Source organism: Sphaerodactylus townsendi, linkage group LG02, assembly GCF_021028975.2.
Source record: "Sphaerodactylus townsendi isolate TG3544 linkage group LG02, MPM_Stown_v2.3, whole genome shotgun sequence".
Lineage (NCBI taxonomy): Eukaryota > Metazoa > Chordata > Lepidosauria > Squamata > Sphaerodactylidae > Sphaerodactylus > Sphaerodactylus townsendi.
This window is the reverse complement of record NC_059426.1, coordinates 22,833,710-22,856,800: the sequence shown is the minus strand read 5'-3', so window position 1 is coordinate 22,856,800 and position 23,091 is coordinate 22,833,710. Positions and strand designations below refer to the sequence as shown.

At 43.8% G+C, this 23,091-nt stretch overlaps 1 protein-coding gene across 4 annotated transcripts in view; it reads left to right on the top strand.

Annotated features, from left to right (window-relative positions):
- PPP1R1C (protein phosphatase 1 regulatory inhibitor subunit 1C) overlaps window positions 1-20,065 on the top strand; it is a 59,061-nt gene extending 38,996 nt beyond the window's left edge. For 2 of the 4 annotated variants that reach the window (XM_048483254.1, XM_048483255.1), the window contains 2 exons: window positions 1,071-1,142; window positions 19,587-20,065. In XM_048483254.1, coding sequence (XP_048339211.1) covers window positions 1,071-1,142; window positions 19,587-19,601 — 87 coding nt within the window. In that variant the 3' untranslated portion in view covers window positions 19,602-20,065. The remainder of the gene's footprint in view (window positions 1-1,070; window positions 1,143-19,586) is intronic. The other 2 variants (XM_048483252.1, XM_048483253.1) reach the window with 1 other exon arrangement.
- Window positions 20,066-23,091: the final 3,026 nt, after the last annotated feature.

Genomic DNA, 23,091 nt, shown 5'->3' with positions numbered 1-23,091 from the left:
ATCGTTTATTGATATTTCTGCACAAATCTTCTGCACAAATTTCTGCACAAATTTCTGCACAAATCTCCTGAACTGTTTGTAAATGTTTTCAATCCAGGACAGTCTGAATCCGCCCCTTTTGTCTGCCTTCACCCCCTGGAAATGATTCCTGGCCGCCATTTTGTGATTGCGTTGAATTGATGCTTCACAGCCTTGTTTCTGCGTTTTATACTTCTCATGTACTCGACACTTCAAAGATTTCCCCCCCCTCCCGCAAAATAAAAGAACAGAGAAATGATGTAAATAAAACAGGCAAGGGGGAACTGAGGGAACTCAGAAAATGGTGCCCAGGAGGAAGTTCAGGGAAGTCAAGATATGAGGGAAATGTAGTCAATAGATCGCACTGCAACTGAAGACTTTTTTAAAACATTTCAACCTGAGAATTGTTTTAAAAGAGGGGTCATTTAAAATGTTTTGAGGCTGGAAATGTTTGGCGAAACTCCACGGAGGAAATGTTTTAGCTCCTGCATCAAAACATTTTAAATGAATTGTGCAGAAAGAGTCATTGTTGTGCAAATGTTTAATTAAAAAGTGGTGCCACTTCTCAGTTTGGTTCAGTCCTAGTGCAAAAGTGAACAGAATAAATTGGGGGGCACCAGTGTGGTGTTTATGGGTGCCATAGCACCTGTTGATACCGTTCTGTGCACTTGAGTGTTTTTAGAAAGTGAGTGGAGTTATAGGGCTGATTAGAGATCTAACTGGCTGTACAGATTAAAACAAAAGTGTTTCGGCAGAAGCTGCCACCTCAGAGTCGGTTTTATTCTCTCTCACTCTCCTCTTTCCCAGCGAATATTTTAAAAATTGCTCCTCATGTCCCCCGCTCACGAGCTTCCTTTTCTCTGTGTGTGACTTTGCTGCCCATGGCGGCCATTTTGTGGTTGTGCCCTCCAGCCTGTATCTGAATTCCAAATTCTGATACAGGCTGGAGAGCACAGTCACAAAGACTCAAAAAGGTTGGAAACCCAACAGGAATAAATGCTCATTGTGTTTAACAAAGTTTTCTTAAACCATCTCTTTTGTTTTATTTGTAGTTACAGAATGCCTCCCCCAAACAAAGGAAGCAGAGTGTCTATACCCCTCCAGCCATGAAAGGTACTGTCCAGGTACTGTTTCCTATAAAGCTAAGGCCTGGTTTTGTTGATGACTTTTGTGCATTGCTTTGTGCCACCTATCAAGACCCAAAACAGTGTCAGTCCCAACTTGGTTCTCATAACTGGATCATAATGTAGGCTAAAAAGAAGCACATTGCCATCCACCATTCATGAACTTTCTCTAGGAAAGAATGTCCACATCTTAAAAGTGTGGTCTGACTCGGGGTTTTCCAAGGGGGCACTCATTGCTTTTTCATCCATGATTGCATGTGGGGGGGGTGGGGGTGTCAGGTGGGCTCTCTCCTTATTTTCTGTTCCTGTATCTGATGCTGTGCTGGAGTTACTCCAGTCTAGACCCATTCATGTCAATGGACCTAGACTGAGCAAAGGATTGTACTGTGAATGCTATGGACACAAATCAGGTATATGTGTATTCTAAGATCTGTGACATCACTCCTTAAGACCAGGAGACCACGGAGGATTTCCTTGGATTTAAGGGGGGATTTTCACAACCCATTTCCACTCCACAGACCTCTGATTCCCTTGCCCATGCTGTTCCTAGGTCCTCTTTCACCTGGGAGCAGTATTTCAGAACATACTGTGGCTTACAGCAGGAGGGAAGCACTTTGTAGATAGAAATCCCTTCCATCCAAGGAAATCTCTGGTGGCCATAGATTTCACTCCTTATCTGTTTCTACCTACCCACCTACCTTTCTACCATAATTGTATCTCAGCCTTCTTGGGGGACATCAGTGCTCATATGGGGATTATTTCTCTTTCAAGGACCCTCAAATGATATTTTAAACCCAGGTCTTCCAAGTCCAAACACAATATTGCCCACTTTTAAAGCTAAAATTACATATCTGATTTGAGCATATCATTTATCAATGCTATTGTAGGTGTTTTGAGATGCCGGACTACTGTCTTTGTCAATACGTCCACACTTGTGACCACAATATAGTGTTCAGACACGCAACAGGTGTGTCTAATTAGATGGAGTTATCATTTAAGTATCCTTTTTTCTGCTTCTCTTCCTCTTCGGAGCTCGGAGCACCATATGTGGTTCTCCCAAATTTGGCCCTCACAACAGCCCAAGTAAGCTAGTCTGAGAAAGAGAGGGTGATTCACAGTCACTTAGCAAACTTCAGGGCTGAATGGTGGTTTGAATTGGGGCTTGTGATCCTGGTTTGATACCCTAACCACACCACATCACATATCTATAAAACCAAGATGTGTACAAAACAAGCCCTTTCAATACGTCCTCATAGCTGCTAAGGGCATTTGTCTGCTCCAGAAGCCCACAAAGTGTACTTTCCTCCATTAATAGTCCTGGACTCAGGAAGCTCATCTTCACATATAAGACAACTTTGCTTACACTCAAATATCTGCTTTGCCGAACACACACACACACACACACACACACACACACACACACACACACACACACACACACACACACACACACACACACACACACACACACACACACACACACACACACACACACACACACACACACACACACACACACACACACACACACACACACACACACGGGCTTAAAAATGGCATGAAGTCCAATCCTGATTGGCTAAGGTGATGTTGTCCCACCCATGCTTTTCAAGCACTCAAATAGCAATGCTTCCCTCTTGCAGATGTTTTGTGGGATTTGGGGGAGAGAGAAGAGTGCCTCAGCCTCTGCAATGCAGGCCCAATCAGGATCAAGAGCTTTCAGCCTTTTAAAATTGCAGCGGCATCCACAGGTCAGATTCGTGGCAACCACTTGCCGTCTTTAAAAATAGAATTCTCGGCATCAAGATACAGTAAGTGGTGTGCTATCATGTACAAAGCTGAGCTAGAAGATGCAGGATATCTCTTGGGGCTACCAGCATGTACTCTGTGGAGAAGTAGCGAAGCTGCCTTGGAGTTGGAACATTGGTTCGTCAATCCCTGTGCTGTCCACTTAGGCAGAGAAAGTCTTTCTTATTGCCTGCTGCCTGTGATTCTTTTACCAAGACATGTAGAGCCCAGTTTCTCCTGTATGCACAAGGTTTACTATAATGCTGCCCTATGGCTCAGTCCATATCATACATCACATTTTCTTTCTATATTTCATCTAGATATTGATTACAGTGGGCCAGGACACTTATCCAGAGGCCTCGTATAGTCCTACGGTAGAACTGTCAGCCCCTTCCTCTCTCTCTGTTTCCCTTCTTCTGTGTTTTGATTCACATTACAAAAAAAACAGCAGAGGCTCAATCCCGCAAGCAGGAAACATCTTTCCCTTCTGTGCACGTGTGTGTTTTACTGGAATGCACCATGCCGGAAAAATCAATCTGAGTGCTATTGATTGCAAAGATAATCTCTCGAGCAAAAGCAGCCAGATAACCGTTCAAGACAGGATCCTGACGAAGATTATGTTTCTGTGCTTAATGGATGTTGGGAGACAGTGTCTCCATTTCGCTCTTGAAAAATGCTCCCCCCCCCCTCCAGTGGTGCTGACTGGATGCTGGCATATTGTGTGTGTGTTTGGCAGCCTTGTGGACTGTAGAGTGTAGTTCTTTTGGTTCATTACAGATTTTATCCTTTGGCTCCTTTTGTGTGTGTTTGGACCACCTACCCCAATATCTATCTACATTACACATACATTTACACTTCACATGAACTGTATGTAGTAATTAAGAGAATGATCTGTGTTCCACATTGTAGCTGCCTCAAATCTTATCTCTTCCATGCGACTGTGGCCATTTCTGCATGGCCAAAATATCTCGGGTGAGCAAGAAAAATATCCCTGTGCAGCTGAGAATTCTGCACGGTTCCCAGTGCTAAAGCGGGCCTGCCCACAATATTTATCCTAGCCCAGGATTTTCAAAAATTGCCAGTTTGGAGGTTCTTTTTAAAAATCCCGGTATGACCCTGCTACTGTGCAAAAACCAATTAGGAGCAGGACCAGTTTATTTTTCCCGCCTAGCCGCCTGATTTCCCAACTGACATTTAAGCTGCCACTCAAAAACAACAGCTAATCAGAATGCAGGACACTGGGCATGCTCAGAGGAGCTTGCAGCTGACCCTCAAAATCAACAGCCAATCAGAACATGGGGCACCGGGCATGCTCAGATATGTTCCTGAAGCAAATACAGAAATCCCGGGCTCATGTGGAGCAAACTGGAGCATTTCCTCCTGGTCCTAACTCTGCTCCTGGGAACAGGCGGGGAGTTGTGCAGAAGAGGAAACAGGGATAAATTAAATGTGGTATGTAACCCGGTATCAAACCCTGGTTCAAACCCGGCATAATTATGCCATGCGGAAACAGCCTTTATGAGCATGAACAGGTGCAGTCACGTCATAACTGACTTATGGCAACCCCAGTAAGGGGCTTTCAAGGAACGCAAGGAGAGGCAGTTTGCCAGTGCCTTCCTTTGCAGTTTTCCATGGTGATTTCCCACCAAAGTACTGGTTCTGCTCAGCTCCAGAGACCTGACAAGATCTGACTGTGCTATGTCACCTTCACTCCCCTAGGTGGTTTTGTGTATGTGTAAAGTCCGGTCATGTTACAGCCAACATATGGAGGCCCTGTAGGTTTTTCAAGGCACATTCAGAGGTGGTTTGCCATTGCCTTCCTCCGCATCACAACCCTGGTATTCCTTGGAGCTCTCCCATCCAAATGCTTGCCATGATTGACCTGTTTAGCTTCTGAGATCTGACAAGATAGGGATAGCCTGGGCTATCTAGATCAGGACATGGGGACAATATTAGCAACCTAACTTACAGGGTTGATGTAAGGATAACAGTGGTAATACTTGCAAAGTGCTTTGCAACGTAAAAGTAAAATACTATTGCGTGTGCGTGCAGGGCCAGGAGGTGCAACCTCTTCCAAATGCATACTCAGATCATCTTGGTGGGTTCAGTAACATCTGCCAGGAATCCAGTTTCTGGTGCTGGAGAGGCTTCAGCTATGTGGATTCATGGGAGGCAGCTTGCGATGCCTATCTAGTCGTTTTCACAATTCCACGGCAGTTCCTTTGTGGTCGATCACAAGGGTGAAACATCTGCAACTGGCATGTAGAACTGTTTCACGTGAACAACTTCATGAGCAGCTAAGGGCGTCTCCATATGGTTGTCGTATTTTTGGCAGGTTCTGTTTGGAGAGCCAGTTTTGTACACAAGCTAGCAATCCCTCTTATAAGTAAGCAAGATTCCAGCTTAATGTAAGCCATTTAAACAACAGGCTTGTACAACTGGTGAGTCTCCTTACAAAAGAGAAAGGTGGAATATACATCCAAACTCCTCCTCCTCCTCCTCCTCCACCACCACCACCACCACCACCACCTCCTCCTCCCCTCCTCCCCTCCTCCCCCTCCCCTCCCTCCTCCCCCTCCTCCTCCTCCTCTTCTTCTTCTTCTTCTTCTTCTTCTTCTTCTTCTTCTTCTTCTTCTTCTTCTTCTTCTTCTTCTTCTTCTTCTTCTTCTTCTTCTTCTTCTTCTTCTTCTTCTTCTTCTTCTTCTTCTTCAACAGTTTTGTATGAGATCTTATCTCTTTGATAACCCCACCTGCAATACAATGCACAGTGCACTCAACCACACCTTTGCATGGCAAGTTCCACCCAAACACGTACTGATTGGTTCCCCACCCTGGGACATGGACAAAATATACCTCACTAAACATTCCCTTCTCACTAGACACAGTGTGTAACAGACTTCCCTCTGTGGTACACCTCTTGCGGGACAACTGATGTTGACAACTCTGAAAATGCCAGCCACAGATGCAGGCAAAACGTTAGGTACAAGATCTACCAGACCACGGCCACACAACCCAGAAAACCCACCACAACCAAGATGGGTTAGATTCAGGGATCTATCAGCAGAAGGTATTGGTAGTTGTTGATCTTCTTCACTTTTCCCTCTGGCCAGCATTTCCTCCTGATTCCAGGAAAGCTGGTTCTGGGGCTTAAGGTGCCCACATAGAGTAATAGCCATGTGATCCAGCGAGCTACAGTAAGAAGTAACTTGCCCAAGGTGGTCAGTGCTCTTTACGTATTGAGAATATGCACTGTGACACATCAGTTGTCCCGCAAGCATTGTATGGCAAATGAGCATATCAAATCTGTTCTTTATCAATGGTATTTATAGCATGGAGTATTTATTTCACAGCCTACCACAACACATAGCATTTTGCTTTTTTCCCTTTGTGTTTTGTTTGTTGTAGAGCAGAAAATGTCCAAGCTCATACGGCTGTGCTCTGGGCAAAGAATCTCTGCTGTCCAAACGTAGTTACACTAATGTATTATTTTTGTTGCTTTCTGTGGGGAATTTGTCAAGATTACTTTCATTTTCATTGCTGTCAAGGTGACAAGAACAAGAAGCTTGAGATGGATTCCTTAATCTTGGATTCAGAGTTGCGATATTTAGTGCCAGTGGTCCCTCTAGTGGGCCTGAAGGTTCATTACATGTTTAATTCTTGGCACCCTATTTCTAAGTATGTTTCAGACTGATGGCTCAAAGTTAACTCGGCCTTCCACTCTTCCGAGGTCAGTAAAATGAGTACCCAGCTTGCTGTGGATAGATGCGTGGGGAAGGTGATGGCAAACCACCCCATAAACAAAGTCTGCCTAGTAAATGTCATAGTGTGAATTCGCCCCATGGGTCACTAATGACCCACAGCTTGAATAGGAGATTGCTTTTACCTTTATTCTTGAAACCAAAAATCATATTAGGCCCAAATTATCATGTTTCTATGCATTTTTCTTGCAATAAGGGACATTCATTCTAAGACTTTGGTTCATTCTCTCATAAAAATTCAAGCCGATAGGACATGCAAACACAACTATAATTGCATCAATCAGATGCCAGGTCCCAGTATGCCATGCAGAACGTGTGTATGTAAAGTGTCATGAAATCACTTCTAAGTTACAATGGCCCTATGAATTAATTACCTTCAAAATATTCTGTCAGTAACAGCCATGTTCAGGTCTTGCAAACTGATGGCCGTGGTTTGTTTGATTGAGTCAATCCATCTCATGTTGGGTCTCCCTCTTTTCCCGCTGCCCTCAACTTTTCCTAGTGTTATCGTTGTTTCCGATGAGTCAGTCAACAAGTCAGTTTTTCAAAATGCCTAGCACACTTTATCAAACTTTAATTGGATTTTATTATGTGCAGCAAACGACCGTGGGGATTGAGTGCAGTGATTTTTCAGCAGAAGGTGCTGGCAAGTCACTGGTAGTCACCATTTCCTTGCCCATCCAGCAGCCATTTCTAGATGTGGTATGGTTTATTCTCAAGGTGATGTGACCTGCATGAAGTCATAGTCAGGAGACCTCAGCAGGGAGAGGGAAGGGGGAAAAACTGTCCCCTTCTCCACACCATGTTCTGCTTGACCAGAGCTCTGCTGTCAAAAGAGAAGGAAAATAACATTTTCACCCATCTTCCTCTCCCCACTGCAACTTCTCGACCCAAGGGGGTTGTTGCTCCACGTGTGTCCTATAGTCCTAGTGGGTTGAAAATAGATGTTTGGTGTGAACAGAGCCCGGAAGGCTGGAGATTCTTGCATGGACTTCCCATGGTGTTTGTGCTGGATCCAAGCCTGAATGGCGATGGCCATCTTTGTTAGCATCAGATGAACAGATTAGATTCCATGGGGATTTGTCCACCTGGAAAACTTTGGTCCCTATGCCTTGCAGGAGTTTAATGTTCCATTTGTACAATTAAAAAAAATATTGTGCTTATTCTTTTCAAGGGAAAAATCATTAGTACAGTTCAGAAAGGACTCATTTTTTTCCAAGCTTTTTTTTTTAAAAGCAGATTCTCAGGAAAAGCTCAGATCCTCTAAGGCTTTTTCTGAAGAAATAAAAACCTTAGAAAACTAAACCAGCTCAGCTGTAGAAGATCACTCATAACAGACGGCCCTCCATCTCATGTTGGGTCTTCCTCAGTGGTGGGATTCAAAGAATTTAACAACTGGTTGTTCACAAGCACCATTTTAACAACCGGTTCTGCCGAAGTGGTGTGAACCGGCTGAATCCCACCACTGGTCTTCCTCTTTTCTTGCTCCTTTTCCTAGCATTACTGTTGTTTTCAATGAGTCAGTCAATGGCCCTTTCCACACAGGAGCTGAGTGGGGGTGCATTGTTCACACAGACCGTCCCGGTAGAGGCACAGGCAGGCTGCGCTGTCCCTGAATTCCTTACCTTTGTCTCCTGGCTTCCGGCACGTCGCAAAGGCCACGGGACACCCCCCGCCCCCCCAGCCTGTGCAATGGCTCTGGAGTCGCAGGCCGAGGGGAGGGGTGTCTTCTGGCCTCTCCAACACACTGGAAGCCAGATGAAGGTGAGGCATTCGGGAAGGTGGGTGGGGGAATGGCGCCTTCCACCCGCTGCTGTTTGCATGGCAGTGGGTGGAAGCAGAGCTACCAAGGGGCGGGCACACACCGGGCGCCACACACCGGGCACACGGCTTTGGGTCACGTGGAGGCAGAAAATTTCCCCCTCCCCCTGTGGTGCTTCCCCCCCACAGCTCTTCCCCCCTACACTTACTTTAGCAAACCTAGCAGGCTGGAGAACAGGCCTGCCTGTCACCTTCCAGGCTGCAAAGGATCTGGTGGGAACTACATTTCCCAGGAGACCCTAGGAAATGTAGTTCCCACCAGAACAGGCAGGCCTGTTCTCCAGCCTGCCCGGTTTGTAAAGTAAGTTTGGGAGGGGGCGTCGTGGGGGGGGGGGGCACAAAAAAGCCAGAGTGTGCACCAGGCGCACTCTGGCCCAGCTATGCCTCTGGGTGGAAGACACCACTGTTGAAAAAGTGTCTTCATGCCACTGGGGCATTGTGAGCACGGCGCTGCTGCGTTGCAGGTGCGGTGGGTTAACGCTTCTGTCCCCCCCCCCCCCAATATCTGCTCGAGCTCTTCAAAGTAAGGCATGGTCCGAGGACCATTACCAGAAGTCTTGTTGGGCTGATTAACTCTTTTGAAGTCATGTTTTAAAGTGTTTGATTTTGTCCTACACTCAAGGGCAGTTCTCTTGTGCCCCCTGAGGTGCATCTCCGCCACCACCTTCTTAAAAACATCTAGGGCCTTTTTCCTTGCGATCGCAAGGCGGAAGCTGGCCGGTCGGGCGCTTTCTACTAAACAGCTGAAAACAAGCCGGGCAGCCGGCGCCCGCGCTGACGCCGAGCACCCGAGCCCGCAACCGTAGCATAGAATCCCCGGGCCTCGCGCTGCCGCCTGAAGCCTGGGGACACGCTGGCCCCTGGCCCTGGGCGCTTCGCTGCTCCTAGCGCGCATGGGGCGGGGGCGTAAGTTCCCTAGGCCTTCTGGCGACGCGCCGGAGGCCCTGGACATGTAAGTGCGCCGGTGGGGGAGGCGTCGCCAGCTGCTGCCGCTTAAACGCCGGGCAGCGTCTTCGGTAGGCGGCGTTTCCCCAAAAAGAGCGCTTCCAAGCGCTCTGGGGAAACGCCGGCTCCGCGACGGGCGGGCGGTGCGAGGGCGGCGCGGCTGCGATGCAGCTGCGCCCCCTGTGCTGTAATAAAGCTGTGCCTGGAGACGGCGTTTTTACCGTCTCCAGGCCGCCATTCATTGCCCGTGCGGAAACGGCCTAAGTTTCTGTAGCTGGACTTTAGGGAGCGCTGTACTTCCTCCTCCCCCCCATATTGCAATCAGATCCCTCATCTCATCGTTCTGCCATGACACACCCCTCCCAAGAGCTTTGTCTGAGTTGGCGGCTGAGCTGTTCGGCCCATCCATTTGATCTCCCCGGGCGTGGACGTAACGCAGCCAATGAGCTACCAATTAAGCGTTATCTCACAGTCTCACGGCACCATTGCGCAGAGATCTCATTTTCTCGAGACCTCGCTGCAGCGAGATAATGCACTGCCTGATCAAGCATGAGGAGAGGCGGGAGGCGAGTGAGACGGAAACGGAACAGTAAAATCTGCATGCGCAACTGGCAAATTCCTTGCTCCTCCCTATTGGCTGGGAGAAATCGCATCACCGCGCGGGCATGATTCTTAAAACCTGCTTGGTAGCATGACGTTTCGCACGTAGGGGTAGAAATGTGGAGAGAAACCGTTTTATCTGAAAAAGTTGCAGAAGCATTGAGTGACAGGAAAAATGTGAGGCAATTCCTCGATTGGGCGACAGAGTAGGGGTTGAACCGCATTCCAGAGCTAGTATGTGTGAACAACAAGCATAAACCGTGATGACCACAAATATTTAATCCAGAACAAACCGTGTGTGCGAAAAGGGCCTTGGAAAATCAGCTTTGCCCCATTTCTGAAGCTTATTGGGTATAGGAGAAGCAGCATTATTGCGCTTCTTGCCTGTGTTTCCCTAAAGTTCAGGATGATCAGTGATTTGCAGCAAACCAATTCAAGTATCTCATGTTTCTATGTTTCAGTGTTTCTGTGACATTTCCCCTTTGGCTTCCCAGACAACATCTGTTGCTGTATTGGGCTGAGGACAAAGCCACTCATTGGTAGTAAATCCCCAGCTCCATATTTAAAATAAGTTATCTTCCATAAGCGTGTGTAGGATTTTTTTCCCTTTTTCTACCATCCAGACAAATACAAACATGTGAGGAGATAAATATTTGGTTTCCACTGGGGGAATGGAATTGTTCTCATTTTATTTACGTTCACTCTGTACATTTATTTTCGACATTGCTGTCTACTGCAAGTGGTTCTGCAAATATATCTTCTCTAGAATGCTTAATAGGGAGACATACATTCAAGTTTTGGGCCAGGATTTGTTTTAATCGAGATGAACTGGACTATACATCCCAGGGACGCTCCATCCTCCACACAACCCAGTGGTGGGTTAAAATCGAAGCCAAACTTAATGAGTTGGGCATTTCTCTCTTTGAGGCACCCAAGCAATGCTAACAGAGCAGGAGGTCTATGTGGGGGGCTACAAGAAGAGACTTTTGACAGAGAGTTTCAACAGATGCTAGAGGAAGCTAATAAACCTGTTCCCCGATTCTCTGGGAATACTCCATGGATAGACTAATTGCAGCCCAGTAATCTTTTATCTCCTGGTTGAGGCCCGTATGAGAGCAATCACCTTAGCTAGGTGTAATGCCCTGCCTTCTTCCTTAGCCTTGGACGCCACCTTGGAATCCCACATAAAGAAAGGAAATGCCCGTGTGGCATGGGTTCTGTGGAAACAGTATCTCATATGCTGTTGGATTGTCCCTTTTATGAGATAGGTAGGAAGAAGCACATAATCCCCTTCCTGCATGGAAGTGAAGGCATTACAGATAAACAGAAGGTTATATATCTTTTAAACAGCCACAACTACGAGCTGTTGGAAGCGGTGGCTAAATTTTTAAATGGTGTTATTTTAACTCGTCAGAAATTGTAAAGTTGTAAAGGCTGTTATTATCTTGCTAAGCTAATCTTAAACAATCTATATGCCATTAAAGGTATTCGAAATCGAATCGAATCGAAATCGAGACATAAAAAAGAACAATGGGGGTTGTTATTTCGGGTGTCCTGGCAAGCAAGGAAGAGAGCTGTTTTAATGTATCCATGAGGGGATATCTGAGAATCTGTCAAATGTGGTTTGTCTCATGTTTTCCACCAATGCCTATCAGCAGGCTAAGCACATGCAAAAAAACCAAACAAACCTAATGTTGTTAGTTTGTTGGATTTCCTTTGTGTCCTGCTCACTTATCAACAACATTTGGATCTTAGAAGTGGGGACCTATATGGACTTGTGCAGGGAAGGAGATCATTTTCCCTCCTGCATTTTCTCTCCCTCATTCCCCACATAGTCTTCCTCATTTCTCTTCTTCTTCCTCTTCTTCTCCACCTCTTGCCAATTTACCATTATCTGACCCCTTCCCATCTTCAGCTGCTCTTCCTTTTCTCCCTGGCAGCTTTTCCTCAGGAGAGGAGAATTGCATGGTGTCCACGTTGTGTGATACCAGTTAAGAAGGGCCCAGTTGCATAGTAGAGAGCTCTAGGACAGGGGTAGGGAACCTGCGGCTCTCCAGATGTTCAGGAACTACAATTCCCATCAGCCTCTGTCAGCATGGCCAATTGGTTCCCTACCCCTGCTCTAGGATTTCTAATTAAAGGTTGGGGAATTCTTAAGGATTTGGAGGTGGATTTTGAGGAAGGTTTGGGGAGGGGAGGAGCCTCAGCGGGGTATTATACCATTCCCACCATTCTCCAAAACAACCGTATGCTCTTATGAGTAGCACTTGCAGCTTTTTGTACGATTTCATCTAAGAAGTTTGTCCAGAGACGATAATACTGCAAAAAGAACTAATAACTCCTGCTGTGTTCTCAGTTCTCTAAGAGGGAAAATTTGCCTCTAGCCTGATTTAAGGCTGAATGTTTCCTTCTGTTTGTGAGACATCAGAATGCAACTGAGGGCCTGTAGTTTACCAAAAAGAAGCATTATATAGAAACATCTTCAATCTTCATTTAAAATCCTGGAGTGGGAGGTAGAAAGGTTATTTATTTTTTTTGCAACTGGATTTATGAATGGCAAGGAAATATGTCTAGCCAGTTTCATGTTTTGTGAAAGACAGATCCCAGAGTGTCAGGATGCCATTGTTAGGAGGGGGAATTGTTGGGAAGTGCTGTTTATAGTTTCCCCGGCCTTGGAGTTCGCTGACTGGGACGAGTCTTCTGGCTTTTTTAATCTGTTTCTGTTCACATGTGGGGGGGTGGGGGTGGGGGTGGGGATTTGCTACAACATATTATCCACTGCCTGGCACCTTTTTGCCAGAATCTCTCTCTCTCTCTCTTTTGCTGTCTCTCTGTCCTGTCTGCAATAAATTCTTTGAACCCATCAAGTGCAGTTTGTCACAGAGGGATAGTCATGTTAGTTGATCACCACAAAAATAAACAAACCAGAATTTAAAGACTAATTAAGTTTTTATGATCTGGAACGCACCACAGACACATAAAGTGCATTCTCAGAGCCTAATGATTATTTGTTTCTGCTAAGCCCATATTTTATTTATTTATTTATTGTTTGGTTTTGTATACCGCCCTATCCTCGAAGGGCTCTGGGCGGTGTGTACAACAACATTAAATCATAATACAACTAAACAACAAATCAAAGCTAAACAATTAAGTTTCAATACAAATATATTACTAAATCCCTTTAAAAAATATCTCTCTGTGTGTGTGTGTGTGTACATACACATACACTTTTCCCAACTGAGGCTCCACTGTATACATCTGATACACAAAATGTTATGCCACAATAAATCTGTTGTTCCCTAAGATGCCACAATATGCATGTCATATTCAAATGTTTTCAGTTCCTTCAACCATAGGTTGATACCATTATAAATAAAACAAAAATGAGGGAATACAATAGAACAATAAATAGTAAGATCATTTGAAAACGTATGCAAGAAATGTGGGTACAGTTCTTAGCCACCCCACATTGTTCAAAAATAATGATTTCAAAATAATACAATTGCTGGAGCACAAGACAGCAGAGTTAATAAGAGATCCCAGTGTATCAACATCACTTCTGTAAGAAGAGGACATGCAATAACACATGCAAAATGGCCTCAATAGCTCCAGGAGCTCAAGAAAGTTTCTTTCAGTCCAGGGAATGCTTCCTGTGTACTCAGCTGTTGGAAGTGAATTGCATCTTGCCAGAAAAATTAAACAATATGCCTGTCAAATTTTATTCTCCCCTATCTCCCCTTTTCCTCTATATTTTCACAGCAACCCTGTGAGGTAGATTAGGCCACAAAGGGGAGGGACAGAACCAAGAGCACTCCCAGATCTCCATGGTAAACTGAATCCAGGTCTTCCAAGAGCTAGTCTGGTTCACCACTATATCACACTGCAAGATTCCTTTATGTCCTCTGAATGCTTCTTTAGGAATGTATTATAAATTGATGTATTTTTCCCTCTTGTGTCCCAAGACGTCTGCTGCTCATCTAAATCTTGTTTATGGGAACAATGTACCTCATTTTCTGTACACAATGGAAAAACCTAGCCTGGGACTTTGGCCCTGATTAATCAACCCCTTTTAGATAAGGCATTTTAATTTGCAGCCTTGCTATATTAAGGTTTGCTTTGAGATATTTTAAGGGGCCTGGCAGCATTGGGTCAGTAGTATGTCAGGAAAGAGAAAAGAAAACTCTGGTCTCCCAAGAGTCTATTTTGGGTACCGTAGTTCCTTTTTTTAAAAAGAAAAAAGAAAAAAACCTCTGTCCTTGTATCTATATCTAAGATTTATTTTGCACAGACCAAGTTTTGAAAATGTTATTCTCCAAACTTCTGCCTCAGGCTGGAGAAGGAGAATTCTCAGAAGGAGACTCTCTGAAGGCCCGTGGAATAACTTGCCCTTTGGAGATCAGACAGTTCTTTTTCCAATATGTTCACGAGGTTGCTGTAGATCTATAAACGACCACAGCTGCTAAAAAAGTACTGATGCTATGCACCACATTTTGACAATTTTTCTCAGAGGAGAATGATAATTACACTGTTAAATGGTTTAAAGTCCAAGATAGATGCTGCAATAATCGCATTCTGTTTCCATGCTGTCCACAACAAACTTCTGGTATTTACTGATCTCTGTCATCTGGAGATCAGCTGTAATTTTAGGATATCTCCAGCTCTCACCTGGAGGTTGGCAAACCTATGTCCTTCAGCCACATCACTTGCTGTGTTCAAAACTGTTAATGTATCTGTACAAAGGGTAAATGCATGATTTGGAGTTCTCTCTGTGCTCCACATGGATTTCATGTGGTTGTGGTGGACTGTACCACTTTCTTTCTCCAAAGGAGGATATAAATCCACATATGCAAGGCTGTGAACATACAGATCTTCCATTGAGCTGAATGAGGTGAGCCAGGACATGTTGGGAGTGCCTAGAATCTTTAGATCAGTTATTTTATAGGTAACTAAACCCACATTATGTTTAAAAGACAACTTTAAAAGTTTTAATTCATCGAATTTAATCAACAGCTTAGATCTGTATCAACTGTTTGAGCTATTGTAGTAGTAGACAAGCCTTTATTGGCATTCCAAATTACAATAAAACAATTGTCCATAAAAGACAGATAAATACAACAAACATTCAGAGTCTTATCAATAGTGAAGTCCAAATGAACTCATCAAAAGTGCCATTCCCATACACCTCTCCACAGACCAGACTGAAGACCCACCAACAGAACCCAGGCATCACAACAACATACAGTATCAACACTCCACTATAAAACACATTGTTGGGGTGGCACCAAACACAGAACAAGGGATAGGGGACAAGGAAATGGGCGAACAATTGATCTAACTACAATAGGTTGCCACAGCCTTCAATTGTCACAACATCTGGCAATCGATAACAAAACTACGACATCTCTCTATGAGTCACCCACAGGTTATTTGACTTTGGATGACCGTGAACCCACAGGTTACTGGCAGAGGTAGGCACTGTATACCAGTAGCAAATAGTTAATGTAACCAACGTTGTTATTATGATAGCAATCTAATGCTTAGTATCCATCTAGAGTTGCATCTATAATCTTTAATATTTTGCTACGCTTTCACAAAAGTAAGGATCAAGATTATCTAAGTTTAAAGGAATCCTAAGAGCATCAGTTGAGCTATTGTACAGGTTAAGCATGTTTAACAGAGCTGTGGTGTCTGGTTGGAGATTTATTTACTTTCAAATTTCATGTACGTTTCGTTGAATAGGATAACCAGATGTTAAGTTTTCATTTACCTATTGGAGAATTCATGTTATGATTCTGGGAATGTCAGGAAGTTGCCTCATTTGTACAGATAATTTATCCCAAATCTGCAAATATGTGCAAAGATGGTGATTTAATCTAAAATACATTACTAGTTCGACATATATTAGCACCTGCTTAAAGGAAATGGCCTGGCATTCGGGCTTTCTTCCTTGTCATTAATGGGATCCAGTTACCTGCCGTGAAAGCAGAACCCCTGAGGGAAAGGAAAGAAGAAACAGCACACTTCAGAAGCGAGACAAAAATAAGTCTCAAACATTCATACTTTCTCACTCAATTTGTGACATCAGGGAAATTGAGCAGGGTCATTCTGAGGCAGGAGAACCTAAGGGTATGTTCTGACTGCTGTGGAAATCTAGACCCAGGGAAATCATAGGTATGCTGAGAAGAGGATACGTGAACCTTGCCATAAGACAGGTGGCAAGAGCAGAAGAACACCGCCGGACAAAAGATGAAATTTCAAACAGAATTTCCATCAGAGCGGAGATCTTCATTCAGTAATGAGGAATACATTTATAGCAGAGCACAAAAGGTGTGGCAAAGTGAGAAAGGAATTATTTCAAGGCAGCTGTGCTGGATATAAACAGAACGTGAGCAAGAAGGTTTAGGGGGCTACATTGAATTATAGCAGACAGCGATGGCGAAAGGAATTGAGGTGACGGATGGTATCAAATAACCCAAATCATTCTTTTACGGAAGAATCGCTGGTTTATATTGAGAGTTGTCAACAGCTATGCATCTCATATCGTGGCAGTGGCCTTGGAAACCCTGCAAACTGAAAATGCATTTTTGAGTGATGTGGATATTAATGTTGCCAGAGGGCCAGATCTTCTGTGACTGGAATTGCGTTGAAAATTGATTTTAGGTGACACACTGCTCCACTAACTTGTAGCAGAAGCCACAGACACAGGCAAATTATGGTTTCCCTGCTTATATTGACTTGGCTGATTTCCACACTGCTCTGGTAACATTTGTGTCCAGAGAGCCAGCTCAAAAACAGATGTTTTGGGGCTTTTAGCAGAAAATGCCAAAATGGCAAATAAGCGAGTTCAAGATCAAATCAAACCTGAACCGTCCCTAGAAGTTTAAAAGCCTAAACTGTGGCTATTGTATTTTGGTCACATTATGAGAAGACAAGACTCACTGGGACTATGATTCTATGAAAAATTGCCGGCAGCTGGAAAAGAGGAAAACGTAACATAAGATGGATTGATTCAATCAAGGAAGCCACGGCCCTCAGTTTGCAAGACCTGAGGAAGGATGTTAATGACAGGACATTTTGGAGGTTATTAATTCATAGTGTCACCATAAGACATAAGTGAGTTGATGGCACTTAACACACACAACAGAAAACACAAATGGCACGTTCCTTTCCATTAATGCATGTAGGGTCATCTGTTTATGTCTGTTGGGCTGATCAGGAACAATTCTCCACTTTTCTTCTTCAAAATTTGCTGCCTGGTGGAAATAATAATAGTCATATAAATATATAATGTAATAACAGGAAATTATTTATGATGATGTCAGTACTTAGCTTTGGCTTTGGAGTATGCACCGTGTTTCACACAGATTAATTACTCCTTTTATTAACAAAATGCCATACTTAACCATTCTCAGAAACGCTGGGAGTTCCTTCTACCTCCTGGTTCTTGGTTTTTATTTCCTGCCATTGGCTCTCTTGGTCTGCTGCCAACAATCCAGGAACCTGTGAGGTCACAGTGCTCACTACCCCTTTTCTTATGGAGTTGATGTCATGTCATGTGACTTCCAGTCTTATGGAGTTGATGTCATGTGATTTCCAGTCATATATCAACTGGTTCCTGGGTTGTTAAAGTTAGGTCCTGGATCTAGAAAGTATGAAATCCACTACTGGGCTATCAATGCCAGTATTGTCTACTCCAACAACTGCTAGGGTCTAAGAGGAAGGTCTTTTAATTAGAGATGCCTAGTCTGAACCTGGGACTTCCTGCGTGCAAAGCCAGTGCTCTACCACTGAGCCACTGCCTTTCCCCAACAGGGAATGCAACCAGCCCTGAATTAACCATTAAGCAAAATAAGCACATGCTTAGGTCCTGAAGTAAAAAGAGCCCCGTAGAGTTTTTTCCAATGCCGGATATACTGAGGACCGTGGTACAGTGTTGCAGCTCTACCAGGGCCCATAAAAAGCCACACACACACTGCAATAAATGAAAACAAAAAATAATATAATTATAGTATTGAAAAAGGTTAATATATTTTAATCATGGGAATACAAGAAAATTGGAATCTGGCAATTGCCATATGGTCCACAGAGCTGGAGCAATCTCGGCTCACTTTAGAACATGTTCAATAAGAGTGATGTCACTTGTGAGTGAAGCGGGCAAGCGATGCTCAGGCGGCATGCCAGAACGCACGTGCTAACATTGTAAGTAAAGGTGGACACACACTGGGTCAAATCTGAGCAGCCAGTATCATCCAGTACAAATAAAGTTATAAGTATAAATAAAGTTATAAGTAAGCAACAGTAAACATTATTTTGCATCTTTGATTTGTGTAAGTTAGAATGCTGCGAATCTCCAAGGCAAGAAAGCAATGGAATAACAGGTGTTTTGTTTCATACAAATAATGTTTGTTCATTCATTAGACGATGATAGATAGATGGATGGATGGATGGATGGATGGATGGATGGATGGATGGATGGATGGATGGATGGATGGATGGATGGATGGATGGATGGATGGATGGATGGATGGATGGATGGATGGATGGATGGATGGATAGATGGATAGATAGATAGATGGATAGATGGATAGATGGATAGATGGATAGATAGATAGATAGATAGATAGATAGATAGATAGATAGATAGATAGATAGATAGATAGATAGATAGATAGATAGATAGATAGATAGATAGTTTTTTCCCAATGCTGGGTAGACTGAGGATATATTATATATGTAAAATCTTTTCAGGGCTGAGGGCCGCTAAGGGCCTTAATCTAGCCCTGGATGCAATGCTGATATGACAGAATGGAAACCATAAATGCAACTGAAATCACAAATGCAATAGATCCAGCTTAGTTGGATTCAAGTATGACAAAAGGGAGCCTGGTTATATCTTGCCTTCCCTAAGTTGACATCGTCTTTGGCAATTTTAAGTTGGAATGGAGAGGGCTAATAGTAGGAACTGGACACAAAGGTGGTGGAGGGATCTCTGGTTTCTTCCTGCTGTCCCTCTTACAGACTCATGGCAGCTGGTAGGTGGAGGGAGAGCAGGAACTTCTTCCTTCTTTCCTTCCTTGAGTTGCCAACCTCCAGGTAAGGCCTGCAGATCTCCTCAAATTACAACTCATCTCCAGACCACAGAGATCAGTTTCCATGGAGAAAATAGCTTGTTTGGAGAGTGAGTTGTATGGCAATATATCCCGCGAAGGTCTCTCTCATCTCCAAAATTCTGCCCTCTTCTATTTCAAAGAGTTTCACAACCTGAGTTGGCAACCTTATTTTCCCTTTGATGGTCTCATACATTTAGAAGCTGGAGGAAGTATCAGAACTGGATCCAGACATAATGGAGAGGAATCTGTCTCCTTCCTGTATCCCCTCCTTTGATAGCCCCAAACATAATTTAGCCAACAAGAATAGCACCTTCAGACACCTCCTGCTGTACACAGTTTGATTTGATTTACTTCTTCCGTCCACAAAATAGACCAATACTTTTGGCTCGCTTTTGTTTGCTTAACAATGTTTCTACTTGCAGGGGTTAAGCACCTGAAAAACCAGACTGACTCTGCATTCCCAGAAGAAGATGAAGGGGTAAACGAAAGAGATGAAGAATGGAGCCCCTAACTGGTGTTGAAAGTCTATGGGAGGACCTCTCTCATTAATAACTGAACTGCTAACCTCTCAATACTTACCATGGAACTCTGATGCTTCATGTTCCTGACCCAAAACAGTCTTCACCTCAGTACCCAACAGCAGGAAATATTACATGGTGGAATAAACAGCATTTTGCTGTACTGGCCTGTGATACCTTATAACTGGGGGGAGGGGAATAATCTTTTCTTTCACAGCTGTTTTCCTTCTTGTTTTTAATGACTTCTGAAGTGTAGTTTGCAAACGTGTTAGGTCTTCTCTCTTTAGTGCTGCCATGTCTGAAACTCTGAACGCAGTCTAAGATCAATTGTAAATAGTACAGATTTGAACGCTGCAAAATAAAGACAAGCTACATTTAGACAAGATGGTGGTTTTTTTTGCATAGTCCTTCGACCTGACTGGATAGCATTGTACCCCACTGAGGCCCCTGGCCTCTCCAGGTGCCATCCCCAAATCTCTAGGAGTCTCCAATCTGAATCGGGCAACCTCACCCTACCCCTCCCCACATTCCCTCCACAAAGGAGGTCTTAGTGCAGGTAAAATTATCGCCAACCAGCATGCTTTATTTTGAAAGACCCGCAGCCATTTTATCCTGCACTTCTGACATTTTGATCAAAAAGCCTGGAAAGAGTGCTAAAATAGCAGCTCTGAATCTTTTGACAGCTAACAGAAAAACAAGTGGGGACTCGCAAGAAACTTGCAGGAACAAAAATCCCATTCCCCACCCCTTGCCTTGCTTCCTCCCTTCATCTGGCCCACTTTCTCTGCAGGCCTCCCTCTGTCCCCAGCCCAGTTCTCGGTGGCTTGCCTAGAGTGGACTGGTGAACATGTTAAGGCTTCCCTCCTCACATCCCCACTCTCAGCTTCTTGCCCAAAGGAGTCCAGTTGGGCACATTGAGGCTCCTCCCACTGGCAGCTCCCCCAGAGTCATGCCGAGGCTTCCCTTCCCCCTCCCCCCTTTCAGCAGCTCACCCAACCACTTTGGCAGATGTACCAAGGCCTCCCTTCCTCCCCCTTCCTTTTCCTCTTTCTCTCAGCAACTCTCCCGGACTGCTCCAGATAGGCATGTCGAGGCCCTCACTGGAAGCCGCCGAGGCAACTGCTGAGCCCAGCGTGGCTACCAGACTGTACTCGCAGCCTAAGGTAAGTGTGTTCTCTGCACTTGCATAGAGAGCACTTTTTTTATTTGGGTAGGAATTTAAAACCATGCATTTTTAAGTGTTCTGATTTGTTTTTTAAGTGTTCTGGGTAAGTATGCCCCCATCTGTGGATTTGAGAGTCTGCAGATAAGAGTTGGGAATTAGATCTATGGACAATAAAAAATTTCTACACTGCAAACACTTCATCTATGGCCCAAATCTTCAGCCGTCAGTTTTCTTTCTAGTAGTAATTTGTGGGAAATCTTTAGTTCCTAAAAGAGGTCAAAAGCTATATAATGACCGAGTGGAATGGTTGGTAAAAAGCAAGTCTGGGAACAGAAGAATCAAGTGGCAGTTGGCCCTGGTCAGGCCTGTGCCTCTCTGTCTTGTTTCTTATTCTGAGGCAACTAGATATAAATTTAATTTATGTTAAATATTTATATCTTGCCTGTCTGGAGGATTACTACTCAGGTGGCTAAAAGCAGTATAAAAATGGTGCAAGGAAAATTTGTCTAACATAAATTAATGAGAGAAATAACAGCAATGAATCATTATTGAAGCCCTCTTAATACGCTGTTAGCAGTTTTGACTACTTGCTAATCTGTTTATCACCAACAGTGCAACCCTATGCAGAATTGCTCCAGTTTAAACACATTGAAACAAATGGGCTCAGACTGAAGTAACTCTCCTTAGGATTGCATTGCAAAATCCTCTGAAACAACTGGGATTAGAGGAGACACCTGTTTTCTTCCCAATGTTCCCCCTAACAGCAACCACTGGGCCTCAAGAAATGGATGAAAAGCCAAGCAACATGGGTGGTTGAACTTGAGAAGGAGAATGTGGATTAAATTCTTCCAATGGAAACTCCTCCAAATTCCTCCAATTGAAATTTCATTCCTCCAAGTGAAACTTCGTTCTCCAATTGATGTAGGCCCTTGCATTTATTGCATGGGTTTTCATCCATGTGGGTCTCCAAAACCGTAACAGACAACTGCTGGGGGAAGTAAGAGTTGGGAGACCGTCCAAAGACAGTCCAACTCACCAGGACTTCTAACTATCATGGCACAGATTCCATTGCCAGGTTTTCACTGGCAGGCAGAAAGCAAACAGTAATAGAGTAAGTTAAGTTTTCCTCAAAGAATCATTCCATAACTGGGACACCATCAGCATCTAGACTCAAGCTCTTGAACCACCAACTCAGTTACTTATTGATGTAGCAGAGCAGGGTTTGTGGGAAAGTTGTGGCAAGGAATTTCCATGGGAAATGAACCACGTACTTAAACCTGTATCCACAGAAATGACAGAAGTTGCTAACCATGCAGTACTGAGAGGTCTACTTGGGAGTAAATCCTACTGGGTTCGATAGGATTCGCTCCATAGGATTGTAGCTTGAAATGCTTATCTTTGGCTGGATTGTATCTGCTTCCTTTTTTTGTGCTCCCTTTTTAAACAATAAAGTGTAGTTTAAAAGTTGTCTTAGCAAGGAACTAGAGATGCTGGTTTCTTATTACACGTTCCCTAAAGCATCCCCCTCAATACTCTTGTGCCTTTCTAATCATGCTAATTATACAACCATATGTCGATCTCATCTTTCTTTTCCTGTTCTAATGGGAAACCGATTCCCCTCCTCTGAATATGTCATTTGTTTATTGCATTTATCAAGGGGTTCTACATTATAGGGGCCTTTTAATTGCTTTTTTGAAACACTCAGAAATTGATTAAAAATTGACATGGAGGTCAATAATAATAAATAAAAATGCTATCTGGATGGCAGGTGGATGTCTGTTATTATTATCATCATCACCATCATCTTTTGCTGCAACTTTCATGCTTATTGTACAATGCAGTCATTCACACAGGAATATAGGAATTCACATAGGAATTCAAACAGGAAAATTCACACATATATCTGATAGGCCAAAGGCTGGTGCCTTAGGTTATACATCTCCAAGTTTCTAGGTAATCGATTAGAGCAAGGACAATCTTTTAAGTAAAACGGAGCACTGCCATTTAGTTGGGTTTCTGTAAAGGAAGCAGGGGGACATCTGGCTTTGGCTAACTGATGGTGAAAGATGTTCTCATCTTACATGGGTCCATACTAAATGTAGCACTTTACTGAGTTTAAATCAATCATTTTGAAATCCCCCTCCCCCCGCCCGCTCCCGGATGGCTGTTAGTGAGAAATTGGGGTATAAAATGTCTAGAAATATGGGTGTTCAAAATAATATTCTTACTCAGTCTAATCCATAC